General features: G+C 36.6%; 1 protein-coding gene and 1 pseudogene across 1 annotated transcript; one reads left to right on the forward strand and one right to left on the reverse strand.

Annotated features, from left to right (window-relative positions):
• The first annotated feature begins 268 nt into the window (after positions 1-268).
• On the forward strand, positions 269-1,923 carry LOC100726365 (olfactory receptor 4C3-like; annotated as a pseudogene).
• A 16,152-nt stretch (positions 1,924-18,075) lies between these two features.
• On the reverse strand, positions 18,076-19,041 carry LOC100726090 (olfactory receptor 4C5-like). The gene has a single exon (XM_003464171.5). The coding sequence runs from the start codon at positions 19,012-19,014 to the stop codon at positions 18,076-18,078; it is 939 nt and encodes a 312-aa protein (XP_003464219.2). The 5' UTR covers positions 19,015-19,041.
• Positions 19,042-21,910: the final 2,869 nt, after the last annotated feature.

The following is a 21,910-nucleotide window of genomic DNA, read 5'->3' on the forward strand; positions in this document are numbered from 1 at the left end:
AATAAACTTGATTAATTAAAAATGTTGAGGCTGGGGATTTAACTGAGTGGCCTAAGTGCTTTCCTGGCAAGTGCAGGATCATGAGTTCATACCCAGTTCAAAAAAAAAAACAGAGAAAAAATGTAAAAAAAAATACAAGAATAATGCATGAGCAGGCATTCTATACTTTAAAAGACTGCAGTTTCTAGAGGGTTACTATAAGGCATCTACTTTCTGCATTCTCTTACCTTTCCTTAGTCAGCAGGTAATCCTGTAACAGAATGATGCTATGGAGGTTCAACAGTGTTGCTTTACCTTGAATCCTTTTGTAGACAAAGGAGGAACTAGCCACACTGAACTAGATGGATTTTACCAAGGGAAAACCTGGAAGATCACAAAAAGTATCAGCAAGTGGGGAAGTAATTTCGGTTGGCTTCATAAACACGATGTTGTATGGGGCAGGAGTGGCTGAGCAGGAGAGAAGGGCATCTCTGTAGGCAGTTAAATGAGTTTCTTTTAGTTTGGACCCAGCTTGTCTTGCATCATTTGATATCACCACTGGAAACATTGACTCACTGTAGAGAAAAGCTTATTGTGGAGTCCAGGGAGGAAGCTTTAATTTGAAGAGTATGGGTCTGAAATGCACACATTTTGAGAGACCTTAAATACAGTTTTCTCTGATGCCAATTTATTAATCCTAAAAATGGTCAGGGAAAATCAGTGTCTGACAAATATTCAACCTTAACTACAAGAAAAATTGAAAATTGAGATAATTAAGTTATTACTTTTAGCTAATCAGTTAAGGACTTGTTCCTGGTGATGCTAGAGTTAACCATAGGCACATAGTCACATCTTATTGTTAACAGGATAAATGGATAATTTGGTGTAAGATTTTGGAGCACAAGGGAGACAATAAGAAGGTCAAATGGAAGTGCATGCAAAAGGAAATCTTGCAATAACCTAACAGTGGATTTAATCCTTCTATGTTTTTTTTTTGACTAGGCATTGCTGTAACCACATTCTCTGTGCCCTTGGAATCTCTGTTTATACAACAGAATCTTACAGAATTTTTCTTGCTGGGACTCTCACAGAAGCCAGGTGTACAAAGAGCTTTGTTTGTGTTCTTTTTGGTTATTTATGTGATCACAGTGTGTGGCAACATGCTCATTGTGATCACCATCGTTGTCAGCTCCATGCTGGTTTCCCCCATGTACTTTTTTCTGGCCAATCTATCCTTTATTGACACCTGTTATTCTTCCTCTTTGGCACCTAAGCTCATTGCTGACTCCTTGTATGAAGGTACAACCATCTTCTATAAGAACTTCCTGGCTCAGCTCTTTGGAGTCCATTTCTTGGGAAGTGTTGAAATCATTTTGCTCATAGTGATGGCCTATGACCGCTATGTGGCCATCTGTAAGCCCCTGAATTACATGGCCATCGTGACTAGGAAACTCTGTGTCATGTTGGTGGCAGTGGCTTGGATGGAGGGCTTCTTGCATTCATTGGTTTAGCTCCTCCTGGTCCTTTGGTTGCCTTTCTGTGTGCCCATTGTGATTGACCACTTCATCTGTGACTTGTTCCTCTGCTGGAGATGGTCTGCATAGACACCTGTGTCACTGGTCTGCTGGCAGTGGCCGATAACAATGTGCTCTGCCTGCTGAACTTCCTCATGTTGGTTGCCTCCTACATTGTCATTCTGCACTCCTTGAAGCCCATAGTGCTGAGGGGAGATGCAAAGCCCTGTCTACCTGTGGGGCTTACTTCACAGTGGTTGCCTTGTTCTTTGTGCCCTGTATCTTTAGTTATATGCGTCCACCGTCTACTTTATCCATAGACAAGAGCATGGCAGTATTTTATGGCATTCTGACACCCATGCTGAATCCACTCATTTATACCCTGAGAAATGATGAGGCAAAAAATGCCATGAGAAAATTCTTTGTATAATAAGAAATTGCAGGTAAATAGTGAGTGGCAAAATAGAAAAATAGATGGGTTTATTTCTGTAAGTGAAACAACCAAAGCTTGTATTATATTACCATCTATCATTTCATCTTCATAGGTTTTATGGTTTAGATTTTCACATGAATTGCATCATTTTAATATAAAATAAGTATATATATATATATATATATATATATATATTACCTGAATTATTATTTTTCCTATTTTAGATATGAAAAACTATGTTTTGTGATGTGGTTAATTGGTTATTCAAGGTTATTTAGCTTTGAAGCTCAAACTCAGCTATTATTGATCCATCATCCTCATCTGAAACTAGCAAGCCACATTGACACCACATGAGGCTATGTGATCACTAACTGCACTATAGAAACACAAGGCAAGCCCAGCTCAATGCCTTCACACACAGCCTGCATCACAGGGTCCTGTGCATCCAGAATACACTTCTACTTGGTCTGGATGCTGAGGACCCCCTTCTCACCTGCTCTGTGATATCAGTAGTGCAGCAGCTGCAGCAGGTGAGTGAGGAACCAGGCCTGGGGATGGATGAACCTGAGTCTCAGTCTCATTGCCTGTGCTTGCTAACCTGATTAAGTGACCAAAAACTCTATGGGCAGTTATTTTAGATTCCACACATAAGTGGGATGATGCAGTTTTTGTATTTGTATTTTTGGTTTAGATTTTTGATCAAGATGTCCAGGTCCATCTATGAGTGTCGAATGGCAGGATTTCTTCCTTTTTAAGGCATTAACTATGCATCAAAGTGAAGGTAAAGGAAAAAGAATAAGGATAATGTGTGTTCTAAATTGTTATTGTGGGAATTGAATGCAATGACCAATATGAAGTTTTTACAGTAATTTTCAGCACAGAGTAAAGTGCAAACATGCTGATTGATATTACTCTGTCTACTCAGTTCTTTCCTAAATGCTCATAAAAATGTTTGTTTCATTTGCTCTCCTACCTCTAATAAGTTTGAATATTCTTCTTTAGATATCAATAGTGTTATTTTTCATATTCAATATACATATCCATTTAATCCACGTTTTTCCTGGTTTTAAACCTTGACCATATCCCTCCCTGTCCTTCAATCTTTAGGATGTGTGATTCCATCCATTAAAATACAAATAATCTGTTTGACAAATAATATGTAATTTTCTATATTGTAACATAGTCTGTGTGTGTGTGTGTGTGTGTGTGTTTGTGTGTGTGTGTTGGGAATTGGAACCAGGGCTGTGTGTGGGCTGGGCATGCTTTCAGTCACTGAGTCACACCCCTGGCCCATATCCACTTCAGTACTAAGAAATAATCAGGAAGATGACAGGAAAGCAAGTTTTCTACTCAAAGAGGAATTAATTTCTAGGAACAAATACATTTGGAAGATTATCAAGTTATTGCTTTGTCTTCAAACGTTTATATCTTTAACCAAAATTTGTAGGGATACGAGACAAAATAAATATTGAGTTCTTTTTAAAAAAAATTTTATTTAAAGAAAGACTAAACAAAACATAAAATAGGTAGAAATAATACATACATTCAGAGAAATAAACAGTAAGAAATCACTAGTTGATGTTTACATATTGTCGTTTTACAAACAGTTGTTCAAGATACAAAAATGAAACATGGAAAGTGGAAATTTAAACAGTGAGACTGCAAATAGTTCTGTTCAACTGTCCAACAAAAACTTAGTAACACTGTTGTCAATCCTATACACTTAAACATACAAACAGTTATCCATAACTTCATTTATGTTTAGATTAAACAAACTATAGCAGGTTAAAATCATTCTGAACAAAGAATAATAGTATTGCTGGATTTCACATCATGACACTCCATGATCAGCACTGGATACTGTAGTGTCTTTTTTTTTAAATTTAATTTAAGAAAGACTAAACTAAACAGAAAACAGGTAGAATAATACATAATTTCAAAGAAAAAAATAAACAGTAAGAAATCACTAGTTGATGATTACAGATTGTCTTCTTAAAAATAGTTATTCAGGATACTAAAGTGGAGCTTATAATGTGGGAATTCAAACAGTGAGATGGCAACCAGTTCTGTTCAACTATCCAGCAAAACTTAGAAATATAGTTATGAATCCTATACACTTAAACATACATGTAGTTATCCATATCTTCAATTATGTTGACATTGAATAAACCCAAGCAGGCTAATATCACTCTGAACAAAGAATAATACTGTTGCTGGGTTTTTCTGTCTCATTTCTGTTATGCTCTTTTTTTTGCCATCAGTTTCTGCTTATCTTCTTCAGTCTGTCTTCTGCTCCATTCATTGAGGCCTCTCTGCCACTGTTGCTGGAATCCTAGTACTTTTCTCTCTCTTTAGAATGCCCTGCAGTATTCTCTGTAGAGTTGGATTGGTGGTTGCAAATTTCCCAAGTTCTGCTTTGTCTTGGAAGCATTTTGTTTCTCCAATAATTTTCTAGAGACAATTTAGCAGGGTATATCAATCTGGGATAGAGGTTACTTTCTTTCAGGGCTTGGAATATTTTGCTCCAGGCTTTTCTTGACTTGATGGTTTGTGTCAAGAAGTCTGCTGTTATTCTGATGGGCCTTCCTCTGTAGATTATCTGTTTCTTGTCTTTAACAGTTTTTAATATTCTGTTATCTTATTGAATTTCTGGGACCTTGATTATTATATGTCTGGGTGTAGTTCTGTTTTGGTTGTAGGTGGCTGGAGTTCTGTATGCCTCATACATCTGAATATCATTTCTTTTTCCTATGCTTGGGAAGTTTTCCTTAATTATTTTTGTGAATAGCCTTTGTAGTTCCTTTGTTTGTACCCCTGCTTCTTTGCTCACATTTTTATTCTTAAGTTAGAGATCCTCTTGTCATCTTCTAGCCTTGTATTGTTACTGCCTCTTTCCTTATTATTTTTAAGAAAATTTTCCTTTCATGGTCACACATTGCACACCTCTACTCCAGTTTGGATAATCTATCCTTAGTTTCTTTCAAGCAGTTTTGCCAGCTCTCAATGGAGTTTTTAACTTCCTGGTAATCTCTTTGAACCCACTTCATGTATTTTATGTTTTCTTCATATTCTTCATCAAATGTGTCTCTCCTTTTTTTGTGCTCCTCCATTCTTCTGTCTGTGTCTTCTTGAGAGGTGCTTAGCATTTCTTTTATTAATCTACTTATATCTTGTTTTACTTGGTTAAATATTTCACTTTTGAACTTGTCTATGAGGTTCCAAAGGTATCTCTTTATGTCCACTGATACCATGTCTGCTATTGCATATTTGCTGTCCTCAATCTCTTTTGTATTTACCTCTCATGGATCAATGTTCTCAGGGTTGGGGGCTGGGGACTTTTCTTGTTGCTTCCTCTTCTCATATTTTTTTGTTTCTTCCATACAGGTATATGGAGGAGGTCGCAGCCCCTTTCCTTGTTGGTTATGGTTCTTCTGAAGCTCACTGACTAGGTGTTCCTGCACTTCAGTGTGTTACTGAGGTGCAAACAGGGGCGATATATGCTGGCTCCTCCGCTCTAGGTAAGTCAACATACTGAGCCCTTCACTGTGTTAGTGTGTGCTGCATGCAGGGAATTGGTTTGGAACAATTTATTGGGTCTCAGCCAGGTGTGTGACCCAGGCCAAGCATACCCCACCAAGCTCATCTGGGAAGGGAATAACTTACTGAAGTCACTGCTGTTCTTTGTTCTTGCCAGTCCTGCCCAATTCCAAAATGTCATCCTGTTGGTGCCACTTTCCCATGGAAACGTTTTATTCCCAGCCCTCACTGCAGGTCAATGCAAGTCCCTTGCTGGCTCCATTCTTCATTGGGCTCACCGACCTCTGACTTCAGTGCAATTGCACTTCAGTGTGACTGCGGTTCCAGTAAGTCAAAGTGGTTGGAATTTAGGTGCATGAGAGCACAGAATCTTAGCTGCCTCACTAGTAGTCCCAGGAGTGCATGTCTGACTGTTTCTTTTCACCTTAGTTTCTTCTTGGGTCGAGAGGATCCGTCTTCCCCTGTCTGGGACTCCTCATGCTATGTTATTTCAGCATCTGAATTGTCTGTCTCAGGGGGTCTCTGTGTTCTGCTCTTATCTATCTGCCACCTTACTCCCCAGAGGACATTTTTATTAGTAACTAACAAATGGATTCAGATCACAGGAATCTCAGATATCAAAGACTGAAAATTAAAATCTTAGATGTAATCAAATCATTTTATGAAGACTATTTAGATTCCCAGTCCTCAAGCATTTCTTTTTACTCCACAGAAACCATGTTGAAACCTAGCACCAGAGGCCCATGCTTTCTAGTGTTAGTGATACAGGAAGTCACAGTCAAACATTCACAGAGAAAGATGATCACCGATGAAGAATGGAAGCACTCTGGAAAGGAGTGTCATCTACTTTCTTCTTTCTTGTAGCTTCTGATGAGGTGAAGAACAGCCTGCAACCTTATAAGGAATCAGCTTTCACTGTTATTGGCTTTTGTGAACCAAAGGGATGCCATCTAGATTCCAGGACCAAAGAGGCAATGCAAAGCTTTCAGCTCTATTCTCCATATTCATTAATTTTTCACCATCTTCATTCATAAGTCCTCTGCTTATTTGGAACAGCCATGGCATATATGTGTACATCAGAAAATATTATTTTAACAATTTTAAAATCAGTGGTATTAAATACATCCATATTTTAAATCAGTCATCATTCCCATTATATACTGACATATCTAATGTCCCCACATTGGTGTTCCTTACTCAGAAAATAGTTTTAGAGTAGCATCTCTTTCTTTTTCAGTCCCTAGTAACCACTTTCTGTCTATATGAATTTAATTGTGTTGCTTCTTCCTAGGTAGAAAAATACAGTGTGTTTCTTTGGTCCATATCATGTTTTTTTTTTCTTTTGTCAGTGCTGAGAAACGAAACTCTTGAACCTTGCAGATGCTAGAAAAGTGCTCTATCACTGAGGCTCATCCTTGACCTCCTCATGTATGACTTACTTCGCTAAGTGCAGTGAGTGGAGTAAGTGAATAGGTGTGTAACATTAGTGTTAAATGTGAATAACCTTAGTGTACTCAAGGTTCATTTGACTTGGCATGGGCATCAATGTTTGATGTTTTTAAAAATATTATTGTATGTTGTAGTACTAAAAAGTCTCCCATGGAAAAAAATCCCAGTACAACATGGCTTAACATGTCATTTCTACCAAATATTTAAGTATATAATAACCATTCTCAAACTCTTCTAAGAAATTCAAAGTAAGGCAGTGATTCAAAATCAGTTTATGATTCCATCCTTACTCATAACAAATACACCAAAAAATAAAAATAAAATTATATGCTGATATGCTTGAAGGTCAGATATGTAAAAATCTTCTGTGAAAATGGATGCAAACCTGATCCAACATATGCAAAGCAATAACCACTATACATCACATAACCAGAATAGAGGAAAAATTCATGTGGGTCATCTCAACACACACAGAAAAAAAGGTTTGATGCAATTTAACAAACTCACAATAGTCAAAATGCGTAGTCAACAAAAGTGTCCATCAACTGCATGACTGCCAAATGCACGTGTAAGATATGTGCACACTGTAGTGCTATTTAACTATATTAAGGAAAGTGTGGCATTTGCGAGAGGGTGGATGAATCTGAGCACTTTACTGAAAATGTACCAAGCCAAAGAGGCCCACTTGCTGCATGTGCGGACTCATGTGTGAGCTCTAACAGATTCATCTCAAGGACACAGATAGTTGCATAGTGGTTATCAGAAGCTGGGTTAATTGCAGGTAATACTGGGGAAGAGGTTAGTTAAGGGGTTCACAATTAAAAAATAATCTCAAGAGATTTATGGCACAGCTTGGTGACTGTAGCTGATGACATTTGATGCTAAGGGAATGGGTGTCTTATGTTCTCACCCAAAAATAATAACTATATGAAACCATATGTGTTTTAATTAGTTAAATTTAATCATTCCACTTGTATATTTACTTCAAAATGCCATATTGTTCATATATATATATATATATATACATACATATACAGAAATATATACCATGTGATCTCAAAATGTAAAATAAAAAAAGTTTTAAAGAACTTATAATTGTCTCTCTTTTTTGAAGAGGATGTGATTTAAGAGTCAAACAGATGTCTCAAGACATAAATAGTACCAAACCCCCCAAAATAAGCTCTTATCTTTCACTGTAGTCATAAATTTTCTTGAGAAACATTAGCCAAAGTTGCATAAGGTTCTTTTCTCTTTTCCACAACTTTATTTTTAAGGCTGAATAATATTGTATTTTATGTGTATGCCACATTTGATTTACCCCTTTCCCTTCACTTTTAAAAAGTAAGAATGTATAACCTGAGATCTACCCTTTTAACACATTTGAGCACAGAATATGGCATTAGTAACTGTAGAAACAATGCAGTACAAAAGATTTCTGAACCTTATTCATCCCCCACAACTGAAACTCTATACTTATTGAGCAGACACTCTAAATCTTGGCTTCAAAGCTCATTAAAGTAGTTGTGTATGACAGGATCTCTTCCTCTTGTAAAACTGCATAGTATTCATTGCATATATATTTTATATATCAATTCATCTGTAAATGGGCAATTTTCTTGCTCCATGGTTGAATCACATAACATGAACTCATTGAGAGTAAATGTCTCTCAGGTTTTTCTGACTTCAATTTTTTGACACTCAGAAGTTCCATTTTTAAGTGACTGAGGGAACTCTTTTCTGTAGTCCATAATAACTATATCTTTGTCACCAGCAGTATCCACTGGGCCACCATGGTGCTGGGCAGGCTTGAGAATGAATCTGTGTGGTGCAGAGAAGGAAGCTGGTGGTGCTGGGTCTGGGGACTGATCTGTGGCGCCTGGAGCCCAGGGTGTCCAGTGCTGAGTTTGATAGTGGCAGGCTTGGGGTTGTGCTTGAAGGCAAACACCAGTACTTGTCCCCTTTCCCCAGGTTGAGGGCTCCCATTTCCATACTGTGCTGCCTGGGGCTGGTGGAGAAAAGGCTGAGGCAGGAATCGTAAGCAATTTTTCTTGTCCTATTCCACAAGTCCTCTTTCTGTGCTAAGCCAAGATTCTGTAAGCTTACCTTGGTTTCTCCAGGACTTGAAAAGGAGCTCTTGTGCCTGTGCAGCTATTCAAATTGATGCTTAAAAGGGGGCCAAGCCCTGGAAAGCCATACTTTTGATCTTGCTGTTTTCTGGTTAGGTCTGGTTATAACTTTTGATTAAAAAGCCTAAGATTGAGAGCATACTTTTGTTTTCGTCTCTATTTTCATGAGAAGTAGAAAGCATAATCTTATAAGATCAAAGTAAAATTAATTGGATATAAATAACAAGGAAGTTGTGGAAAATTGGAGCATACGATTAGAAGATTATGTGTTTTTCACAGAGAGAGAATTTTCTAGTAAGATTTGAAATCCTTGTTCAACTTGGAGTTCAAAATTTTGTTGGCATCTACCAGTTTAACATTTTCTAATAAACTTTTGTACTGCCTTATACTTTAGGGTAAAGCAAGCAAGAAAAAATGTATAAGTTTATAGTTTAAAATTTCACTTTGTTATGTATTATATTATGTATATATCATGAGAGAAAAAGGCTCTATTTGGGTTTGATTTTGTAAATATTACTATTTTTTATTTTATGGAAAAAGTAAAACATAATTTAAAAACAAAATAATAGGCAAATAAAATAGTTAGCATACTGTGTATTTTAACCTTCAAAGTAATTACTTAGAGCACAAAATATGGGCATAAAAATTCCCCAAATTATATAAGCACAAGTCTTTCTTTTCAAAGAAGTAGGATAAACTAGTCGTGTAAATTTCTTGTATTTTTCACTTCTTTCTTTCATCTAGTTCCTCTTTCTTTTTGAGTAATTTATTTCCATTTCACAATATATATTGTACATTTTGGACCTTATTTATTCATTCTATTCTACTGGTGTATCAAGATAATTGCAAAAGTTATATTATCCTGTCCCTTCTTTAATACTGCTAATTCTTTAAAAAGATGAAGTTAGTTGATGCCATCAAGAGAGTGTACTCTACATCTTCCTATGGCGATGAATCCTGAACTCTTATGGTTTAACGTACAGAATTTTATTTTGTGTTCTACCACTAAAGGTTGAGTCCTGGCTCTTTAGGGCACTGCCCTCAATGTGATGATTCCTTATTCCAGGGTATTTCCTAGGCTTTTCAATATGTTTTCCAGTCTTGTTGCAATAGAGGAAAAGAAAATTAGAGAATTAATATCATTCTGGCACATAAGGGATACTCCCTTGAATGTGACACAAATCATTTCTGAGGACATGGTCCTACCTCAAAGAAGTAGGCTGGAAAATATGGTGGTAGAGCCACATTGATACTTAGTGATCAGCAAATCTGCTAGACACAGCTGAGAAGAACAGATCTTCTGATGGGAAAGCATTGTTTGTTAATCTGCGGCATAGTAATATGCATGCCACAGACATTTTTTTTATTTAAGAGGAAAAAGAGAAAAACACAAAACAAAACAAAGCAGTGTAAGGTTACATATAATACAGAACTACAAAAAAAAGCATAACAGTAAGAAATCACCTGTTAATAGATTACATATTATCACCTTGGAAATAGTTGCTCAAATCACAGTATCAAAGAATACAAAGTAGACATTCAAACAGAGAGACTACAAACAGCTGTGTTCAATGATCCAAAAACATTAATATAGTCAGCTATTCAACATCCCTATACACACTTGCTGTTATATCCGTTAGAGCTCTTTTTTCCCCTTCCTCTCTTTTTACAACAAAATTTACACATTTTAGATTTTATTACTCCTTAGTTCTTATTACTTTTTGCGGGGGGGAGAATAAAGTCAAATATGGCAGAACAAAGCTGTCAGTGAAAACCAAGGATAGACTTAGCACATGATGTAGAACAGAGTATACGGTTATTAACAATAGTTATCAACGTTGTCTCTTGTTTCCTTAAAAAGATTTGTCTATCTCATTAGATATTATAAAGTTGGACAAAACAGTAGAGAACAAGACCAATAAAACTTAGACATTGTAAACATTACAGGACTTCCAAAGGAGACAATAGTCAAACCAGAATGGGCATCTTAGTGAATCTTACTGCCTTCAAAGTAGTTGCCTATACCCTCGGACCTGATACTATCCCACAGAATGGAACAGAGTCTAATCAGTCAAAACAAGATCGTGGGAGCATTACAGGACTTCAAAACAAGTTAATAGGAAATCGAAAAGAGTTACTATTATATATCCTAATTTTTTAAATTTTTCCCTTAATTAAAATAAACATAAGAAATAACTAAATAATTTTTTAAAAGAATAATAGTTACCATAGTGTCTGTCTTTTTCCTTGAGATATTTGGATAAAACTTCATATACTATAGCTTCAAATATTTCCATATCAAGAAGCCCGGAATAAAGCCTTTCTAATTAATAAGTGAAAATTTTATAAGGCTTCAAGGCCACATAATGGGGAATCATGATTGCCACATATTTTCATATATTTGAATCATTACTTACATTAGGGAAACTATTCGGTATTCATACATGCGAGATTGATTTATTTCACTTATGAGTATGGTCTCAAGCTGCGCCCATTTATTGATAAATATCTCAATGTGATCCTTCTTTATAGCTGAATAATATTCCATTGTATAGAAATACCACAACTTTTTTATCCATTCCTCAGTTGATGGACACTTGGGTTGTTTCCAAGATCTGGCGATTACAAATTGTGCTGCTATAAACATAGGTGCACATAAATCACTGTGGTATGATGCTTTCAGTTCTTCTGGGAATATGCCTAGAAGTGGAATAGCTGGAATAAATGGGATTTCCAATCCCAACTTTTTGAGAAACCTCCAGACAGACCTCCACAAAGGCTGTACCAGTCTACACTCCCACCAACAGTGCAGGAGAGTTCCTTTTTCCCCACATCCTCTCCAGCATTTGTTGTTGTTGGTTTTCTTGATCCTGGCCATTCTTTCAGGAGTGAGATGGAATCTCAGTGTGGTTTTAATTTGCATTTCTCTGATGACCAATGATGATGAGCATGTTTTCATATATTTATTTGCCATTTGCATTTCTTCATCTGAGAATTGCGTATTCATCTCAGATGCCCATTTTTGGATTGGATCTTTGAATTTTGGAGGTCTGAGTTTTTTTAATTCTTTATATGTTTTAGACAAGAGTCCCTTGTCTGAGAGAGAGTTCACTAAAATCTTTTCCCAGTTTGTGGGTTTTCTTTTCACTATGCTGGAGATTTCTTTTGACATGCAGAAACTTTTTAATAAGATGTGGTCCCAGTTATTGATTCTGGGAAGTGTTTCCCGTGCGGTTTGAGTCCTGTTCATGAATTCTCTACCTACTCCTATGTCTCCAAGGTTTCTACCCACTTTGTCTTCCAATAGATTTAGTGTTTCTGTTTTAATATTCAGATCTTTGACCCATTTAGATTTTAATTTAGTACATGGTGATAGACATGGGTCTAGCTTTAGTTTTCGGCAAATGGAGAGCCAGTTTTTCCAGCACCATTTATTAAAGAGACTGTCGTTCTTCCAGTGAACCTGCTTGGCTCCTTTATCAAAGATAAGGTGGTTGAGTGTGTTTGTAGTTGTGGTTGTATCTTCTAATCTATTCCATTGATCTTCGGCTCTGTTTTGATTCCAATACCATGTTGATTTTACTACTGTTGCTTTGTAGTATAATTTCAAGTCAGGGATTGTGATGCCTCCTGCTTTGCCTTTGCTGCTTAGAATTGCCTTTGCGATTCTAGGTCTCTTCTGGTTCCAGATGAAATTTAGGAGTGATTTCTCTAGATCTATAAGGTATGTTGATGGTATTTCTATTGGGATTGCATTGAATCTGTATAAGAGTTTTGGGAGAATGGCCATCTTCACAATGTTTGTTCTTCCTATCCATGAGCAAGGGATGTCTTTCCATTTTCTGAGATCATCTTCAGTTTCCTTTTTCAGTGTATTATAGTTTTCACTGTATAAGTCTTTCACTTCTTTCGTAAGAGTAATTCCTAAATATTTCATTTTTTTGCTTGCTAATGTGAATAGTCCAGTTTCTCTTATTTCCCTCTCTGTAATTTTGTTGTTCGTGTATAGGAATGCTATTGATTTCTGAGTATTGATTTTGTATCCAGCCACATTACTGAATTTATTTATTGTATCTAAGAGTCTTTCAATGGAGCTTAGGGGGTCTTCTATGTAGAGTATCATGTCATCTGCAAACAATGATAACTTAACTTCTTCTTTTCCTATCTTTACCCCTTTTATTTCTCTTTCTTGCCTAATTGCTCTGGCTAGTACTTCCAGTACTATATTAAATAGGAGTGGTGATAAAGGACATCCTTGTCTTGTGCCTGATTTTAAAGTAAAGGCTTTCAATTTTTGGCCATTTAGAATGATGCTGGCTGTTGGTTTGTCATAAATGGCCTTTATTATATTGAGGTAAAGACCATCTATTCCAATTTTCTGTAGAGTTTTTATCATGAATAAATGTTGGACCTTATCGAAGGCTTTTTCTGCATCTATAGAAATGATCATGTGATTCTTACTTTTGGCTTTATTGATATGGTGGATTACATTTATTGATTTGCGTATGTTGAACCATCCTTGCATTCCTGGGATGAATCCCACTTGGTCATGGTGTATAATCTTCTTGATGATTTGCTGGATCCTATTTGCCAATATTTTATTGAGGATTTTTGCATCTGTGTTCATTAGGGAGATCGGTCTATAGTTCTCTTTTTTAGTTGGGTCTTTCTCAGGTTTTGGTACTAGAGCAATATTTGCTTCCAGGAACGACTTAGGAAGGATTGCTTCCCTTTCAATTTCATTGAACAGTTTGAGGAGTGTCGGCATTAGGTCTTCTTTGTATTTCTTGTAGAATTCTGCAGTGAATCCATCTGGGCCTGGGCTCTTCTTGGTGGGTAAGGACTTAATTACATTTTCAATTTCCGTAACAGAGATTGGGTTATTCAACAGTTTTACATCCTCTTGATCTAGCTTTGGCACTTCATATGCTTCTAAGAATCTGTCTATTTCTTCTGTGTTATCAAACTTTTGAGAGTAGAGGTTTTCGAAGTAGGTGTTGATGATCTTCTGTATTTCTATTGGGTCTGTAGTGATTTCTCCTTTTTCATTTCTTACTGCATGAATTTGAGCTTTTTCTTCCCTTTTTTTAATAAGGTTGGCTAGGGGCTTATCGATTTTATTTATTCTTTCAAAGAACCAACTCTTTGATTTGTTGATTCTTTGGATTGTTTTCTTAGTCTCTATTGCATTGATTTCTGCTCTGATTTTTATAATTTCCTCTCTTCTTTTGGCTTTGGGCTTGACTTGCTCTTCTTTTTCTAGCTGTTTGAGGTGTAGCATCAAGTTATTTATTTGTATTCGTTCTGTTTTCCTGATGTGGGAACTCAGTGCAATAAATTTTCCTCTCAGGACGGCTTTCATTGCATCCCACAGGTTCCGGTAAGTTGTATCTGTATTTTCATTTTCTTTTAGGTATTGTTTGATTTCTTCTTTAATTTCCTCTGTGACCCACTGATTACTCAAGAGTGTGTTATTCAGTTTCCATGTGTTTGTGGGATTTTTGCAGTATCTTTTATCATTAATTTCTAATTTCAGAGCGCTATGATCCGATAACATGCAAGGGATGATTTCAGCTCTTTTGCACTTGTTTAAATATGTTCTGTGAGCTAATATATGGTCTATTTTAGAAAATGATCCATGTACTGCTGAGAAGAATGTGTATTCTGATGTTGTTGGGTGGAACATCCTGTATATGTCTATCAAACCCATTTGTTCACAGGTATGATTCAGTTCTGTTATTTCTTTGCTCATTTTCTGTCTGGTTGATCTGTCCCTTGGTGTCAATGGCGTATTAAGGTCTCCTGTTACAATTGTGTTACTGATAATTTGAGTTTTCATTTCTGTTAATAATTGTTTTATATAACTTGGTGCTCTGGAGTTTGGTGCGTATATATTTAAGATAGTTATCTCTTCCTCTTGGAGTTTTCCCCTTACAAGTATGTAGTGACCTTCTTTGTCCTTTATGGTCATTGTTGGTTTAAAGTTCACGTTGTCTGCAAACAGAATGGCTACTCCTGCCTTTTTCTGGATTCCTGCTGCATGAAGAATTGTTTTCCATCCTTTGACTTTCAGTCTGTGAGTATCCTTCTGGGTTAGATGGGTTTCCTGTAAACAGCATATGGTTGGATTTTGTTTCTTGATCCATTCTGCTAGTCTGTTTCTTTTGATTGGTGCATTGAGACCATTTACATTAATGGTTATTACTGTTAAATGCTGGTTAATTGTAGGAATGTTATCTCTCTGCTGTTGCATCTTTATCTTTCTGTTCTGTTTAATTATTTGCTTTGCTTAGTGGTTTTTTCCTTTGTGTATCTAAACTGTCTTTCAATATCTTTTGCAGGGTCGGTTTGGTGTTCATGAAGTTCTTCAGCTGTTCTTTGTCATGGAAGTATCGTATTGCACCATCTATTTTGGATGATAGTTTTGCAGGATATATCAGTCTTGGTTGGAAATCATTTTGCTTTAGGATCTGGAATATTTCACTCCATGCTCTTCTTGACTTTATCGTTTGTGCTGAGAAGTCTGCTGTGATTCTGATAGGTTTTCCTTTATAAGTGATCTGTCTTTTCTCTCTGACAGCTTTTAGTAATCTATTCTTGTGTTGGATTTCTGGGATGGTGATTATTATATGTCTGGGTGTAGTTTTATTTTGGTTATGAGTGTTTGGAGTTCTATATGCTTCACTGATCTTGATGTCAGTTTCTGATCTCATGCTTGGGAAATTTTCAGCTATTACTTCTCTAAATATCCGCTTGACATCCTTTATGTTGTCTCCCTCTCTTTCATTAATCCCTATCATTCTTATGTTATTCTTCTTTGCATCGTCTTGCAGTTGTTGAATTGTTGTTTCCTGATTCCTTGTTATTTTCAAAAGATCTTTCCTTTCCTGTTCACTAGCTGCAATCATGTCTTCAAGGTCTGAAATTCTATCTTCACTTTCATTAAGGTGGTTTTTACAACTTTCAGTGGAGTTTTTTATTTCCTGTATATCTCTGTGCATCTGCATTATGTATTCTGTTTGTTTCTTATATTGCTCGTCTAGGGATTCTATTTTTTTGTTTAGTTCCTCCAATTTTTTATCTGTGTTTTCTTTAGATATATTTAGAATCTCTTTCATTTCTTTTATCATTTCTTCTTTTATCTGGGAGATTATTTCGAGTTTGAATTTCTTTAAAGCTTCCTGGAGTTGTTTGTCAACTTCAGTAGCTATTATGTCCGATATATGAGGTGGATGGGATATATTTTCTTCTATATACATTGCTCCTAGGGTTTCCTGAGATGGGCTGGAGGTTTGAGGTTGTAATTTGGTCTTTCGTTTTGTCATTTTGTATATTTCTGTGTTTCAAGTGTTATTTGAAAGCTTCCTCAGGATCTGTTGAAAATCCCCTTCTATGCTTGGAGCTACTGAGCCTCTGACACCGCACTACCCCAAGCCATTGGGCCTGCAGAACCAGTGTCCCTCCTCTGCCTGCTCAGAACTCCGCAGTTCTAGACAAGCTGGGCCTCAGGGACACTGTGCGCCCACCTGCCCCTTGAAAGATCCACAGGTCTTCAATTGCAGCCGGGTTAGGGTGCTCTCCACAGGCCACAGTGCCTCAGGAGCCTGTGATCCCTCCCTGCTTGCAGAGATATCCACAGTCCTCTAGGCAAAGGAAGGGACTTCTGCAGGCACTCCAGATCCGCCCAGCTCCTCCTCTGCAGGCAGATGGCTAGGCGTGGCTGGGCTCGGGGGTTAGTGTAGGCCCGCCCATCCGTCAGGAGCTCAGCAGACTTCCAAGTGTAGCGGGGGGGGGGGGGAAGGCAGCTGTAGTGGCCTCTAACCCACTGCTCCACTTCACTGCACCCAGAAGCCTGGGGGGTCTGGAACAGTCTGAGATTTGGGCAGACTGTGCTGGGCACTCACCACAGGCTGAGGTGCCTCAGGAAGCTGTGATGCCTCCCTGCTTGCAGAAGTATTCAGTCCTTCAGACAAAGGAACGGGCTTCTCTCATGCCACAGACATTTAACAAAAGTTGCAGGCATGGCTAAGGAGTTCTGTGAGTTTTTAATTGCCTAAGAAAGTAGACTTGAACTTGTAGGACTTTAAGAGAAAGCACTCAGATTCAGATTAAAAAGAAAGGAGAAAGAAATTTCAATCAGGGCTAGGAACAAAGTCCTGTGTTCTATATGTACGTCCCAAATGAGTTGTTCTGCAATTTACTCCTCAAATTTTAATGTGCCTAGTTTCTGTCTTGATTACTTTGATGTCATGATTAGATGTCTCATCAAGATATATGGCATCAGGTGTGTCAACTATCACTGCTCTTAACAACTAATACATAAATGTATCCAATTAGAGTCACTTTGGAGGTGAAATGGTGTATGGGGTGCTTTTGAAAAAAAAATTCTTCACCAAATATCTTCCACCTGAGAAAGAATGTACAAGATTGGCTGTATTTGGAAAAAAATTTTATACCCTCCTAGCTTTAGGTGGAGAAAATTAATTTTTGTAAAATGAGCAAAATTGGAAGATAAATAACTCTAGAGCTAGGCATCATTAATTTTGCTGTCAGTTCTTCTTAATGATATCCATTCTTCAAAAATCTTTTATTCTTGATTGTTCTATATCTCTCACTATAATGCATCCAATTTGATTTCATTAGTTGATATTGAAACTGAATTTTCAATCAAATATTTAGTCACTAAGTCTTTATGTTTGAATTTTGCAATAGCTTGTCCTATAAGTTTTGAAATCAATACCTAGAGGTTTATAGAAAATTATTCAATAGAATACAGAAACATGGATTTTTAAAATGACATTTATATGTTGACTAGCAATGTTGTTTGGGTCAATAATTTTGTGTAAATGACAAGAATATTAAAATTGAAAGAAGAGTTATTAGTTAAGTATTCATCATTCATGCAAAAAAAAAACAATAAAGAAATTCTGGAAAATGGGAAAATACACTTAAACTAATATTTGCTGACTTCAATAGCATTTTCTTTTATATCAGTCACATTATTTTTAAAGTGTGTATACATTTGTTTTAATATTCTCTACTCAGATGAATTACTATCTGAGATTATTCTTTGGCTCCAGAGTTTCTTGATAGCATTTTTCACCTCCGTGTTTCTGAGGGTGTAGATTAAAGGGTTCAACATGGGGGTCACCACAGTATAAAACACAGCCACTGCCTTATCAATGGGGAAGGTGACCATGGGCCGAAGGTACACGAATATACAGGGCACAAAGAACAAGATGACCACAGTGATGTGGGCAGCACAGGTGGACAGAGCCTTCCACTGTTCTGCGGTGCTGCGAGTCTTCAGAGAGCAGAGGATGAGGACATAGGAGGTGACAAGAACAGCAAAAATGAGCACACACATCAGCCCACTGTTGGCAGCAACAAAGAGTCCAAAGACCTGGGTGTCAGCACAGGAGAGTTTTAAGAGAGGGAAGAGGTCACAGATAAAATGGTCAATGACATTTGGGCCACAGAATGGCAACCAGACCATGAAAAGAATCTGGATGAGAGCATGAAGCAATCCCCCAGCCCAGGCCATGGACACCAGGAGGCCACACACACGCCTGCTCATTGTGATCATGTAATGCAGGGGCTTGCAGATGGCCACGTAGCGGTCATAAGCCATAACTGTGAGCAGGAGAATCTCCACTCCTCCAAAGAAATGTTCAGCAAAGAGCTGAGTCATGCACCCACTGAAGGAGATGGTTTTCTTTTCAGCCAGTAAGTCAAATATCATTTTGGGGGCCATGGTAGAAGAGCAGCAGCCATCAATGAAAGATAAGAAGGACAGAAAGAAGTACATGGGGGAGCCCAGGGCTGGGCTGCTGGTGATAGTCACAACAATGAGTAAGTTGCCTGCCAGGGTAAGGCAGTAGATGATGGCAAATATGACAGATAAGAGTTTCTGCATCTCTGTGTTCTGTGTGAGGCTGAGAAGGATGAATTCTGTCACATTATTCAGTGGTTCCATGAATTCAGTTTGGCAGACAGATAAGTAATTGAGCTGGGAATAACAAAGGCATTAAAATTGCGCCAGACAAGTTTTGAACAAACATAAATTCTATCAGCATTTTCTACAAGACTGATGACATTCCAAGAAGAAACTTGGCTTAAAAGTTTGGCCATATTGCTAGACATGTAATGAGCATAGCTCTCTCTCTCCATCTCTCGGTCTGTCCGTCTGTCAGTCTGTCTGTCTGTGTCTCTGTCTCCATCTCTCTCCTTTCTTTCTCTCATCCCAATTATAGTTTTATAACATTGACTCATCACAGATCTTTTCTGTAATGGTGTGTGGATAGATGTCTCCCAGAAATTACCAGCATGTATTTTCCTATAGAAAAACCAGGAATGAACAGAGGACCATTGGAGGTGCAGAGGTTCGAATTCATGATGGTATATACCCTGGTCTTGCCTCTCCAAGTCCTAGTCCTGATGAGCCTACAGTGCAGAGTTTGTTTTGCTTATCTTGTTTTAGAGTGAATTAAATGCATCATTTTAGCTTAATTTGAAGTTAGGGGTGATGTAGTCACATTTCCAGCATGAAGTTAACCAAATGTCTGAGGCTGCAGGAAGATGTATCCTGACAGTTAAAACTGTGAGCTCATGCTACATGTAAAGCACATAAGACTAAAAATGATCAAGTTTATACTCAGACACCTGTGGAAGAAGCGAGTCCTGGAGGGGGTGACATAGGCTGTGAAATGCAAGGCAGGACCCTCTAAATTTATTAGAAACATTTTCATTCGCTATTTGTGCAACTTCCACTGTTTCAAGTTTCAGAGGCATTTTGCAAACTAAAACCTAATTTAAAGAAGATGATGAATAATTCCCTGTATTTGTTACAGAATAATATTTTTAAAGTGAAGAAATAAAGCCACTATACTTATTGAACAGAGTAATTCTTTAGATTCATATAGACTATTTTTACAATTGATTTTTATTGCTTTTAAGCCACATGGTGTTCATTGGGATCTTGGGTCTTACTGCTCCTAAATGTTTTTCCATCTAAGATATAAAAAATAATAATAGGGGAAAAGAGGAATATCATACTCACATGTATCAAGTTGAGATCCTAAAGTGAAAACATCTTTTCTTGTGTACTCCAGATTCTGGTAAAGCAAAGAAAAGATCATTATTTTCATCTATGAAATATCTAATTGTTTCAACAGTGGGAGAAAGAAATGGAATAATACTCAACTGAAGAGGTGAAAAACCAATTATATCCAGCAAAAAGTTGAACATAAAAATAAATGCATTAGACAATAGAAAATGAGACTATAAATTTAAAACTTTCTTGACATTTAAAAATACAAATAAAATTGATAAATATAGATAAAAGACATTAATTTTCAGATATTTAAAATAACATTCATAATTCATAAAATATTTTCAAGAACTAGATAAGCAGTTTTCAAAACTAATCGTTTTTCAATCACCTAAAAGAAAAAAAGCATACATTAAAGACTTCAGATAAAACATGTATCTTTAAAAAAAACAGACCTTTTAAAAAACTGCATTTGATTTTTTTGGTAGTAGTGGACATTTTAAGTGAAAACACAGTGATGTAAGAAGCAAGAGATAAAGAATACATTCCAGCACATAAGCTCTGGGACTGCCTGGAAAATATTTTCAGCAACTACAACTATTACAGTTTTGAGCAAATCAAAATGATTACTTACATACTATTATAACAATAAGGGAAATTAAAAATCACTCTCAAAGTTATCTAAAAGTTCTTTATTAAATAAATCATGAAAAATACAAATTAAAAGCAGTGAAATATTTTAACTCACCATTTTACAAAGATTTCTGACAATTTTGCATTTCGGTGCTGGTGAATGTGTGTTGCTATAAAATATTCTGAAGGCTGAACTTACATGACGAGGTTTTCACATCAGATATGTTCTCTGGTCCAGTATTCCTCATTCTGGAAAATCTATTCTATATAAAATAGGCATATTATAAAGACAAGTATATTTTAGCATATGCATTCATGATAGGAAGTAATAATAATTCAAATACCTATTTAATAAAAACTGTTAAGTGAATTATATAGTTGTGCAATGTCAAGTAAGGATACAAGTTTTTGCAAGAAAAACTAATGAGATAAAAAGAATCTTTCGATATGAGTGGAAATACAAAACATAGAAAACACAAATTAACTTATAGAAAATTATCTAAATTGTCCAACATGCTACATATCCATAGTAAGTAGCTAAGAAAAGAACATGAAAGACCAGCAAGCTCGTATTGTTGTCAGATCTGGATCTACCAAATCCAGAGCCTGAGTATACTGCTCAAAATTCATAAGCATCTGTGAAAGTAGAAACAAAATATGTCTTACACACTTATAATCCAAAGACTCTAGTATGTTCTTGAGAAATGAGGGAAGAAGGAAGACAAAGAGAAGTGGGTATGGTGGGGTGAAAATGATCAAATATGCTATGTATTTATATGAATATGCCAAAATGAAATCCATTATTCTGCATAATTAATATGCACTAGATTGTTTCTACCTCTTTGAATGTGTTTGAGTCCCTCCACAGCAAATCTTATTTTAGAGACCAGGTCACATGGAACCAGTTCTCTGACCATCAATAGCTGCTGCTTTACATGAGCAGCATGTATTTATATTTATTAGCCTCATTAAGTGATTTGAATGTGATTATGAACAGAGACTACCTAAAATAAGGTGAGTTTATGGACTGGTTTTATTTTGCCTTATAGGTCACACAGTTCTGTAAGTGTAGGTACCAGCATTCTGGTTCAGAAAATGGATTTTTAAAAGGCAATCTCAGTGCATTAGGCTTCAAAACACATCCTTAGAGAAAAAAATACACTATTAATTGGAGAACATCTCTCCTTAG

This window comes from Cavia porcellus, unplaced genomic scaffold, assembly GCF_034190915.1.
Source record: "Cavia porcellus strain 051 isolate PalLab524CR breed Dunkin Hartley unplaced genomic scaffold, mCavPor4.1 scaffold_17, whole genome shotgun sequence".
Taxonomy (NCBI): Eukaryota; Metazoa; Chordata; class Mammalia; order Rodentia; family Caviidae; genus Cavia; species Cavia porcellus.

Bases quoted from the DNA above. Each gene is read 5' to 3' on its own strand.
- LOC100726090 (XM_003464171.5), bottom strand. From the start codon at position 19,014: ATGGAACCACTGAATAATGTGACAGAATTCATCCTTCTCAGCCTCACA.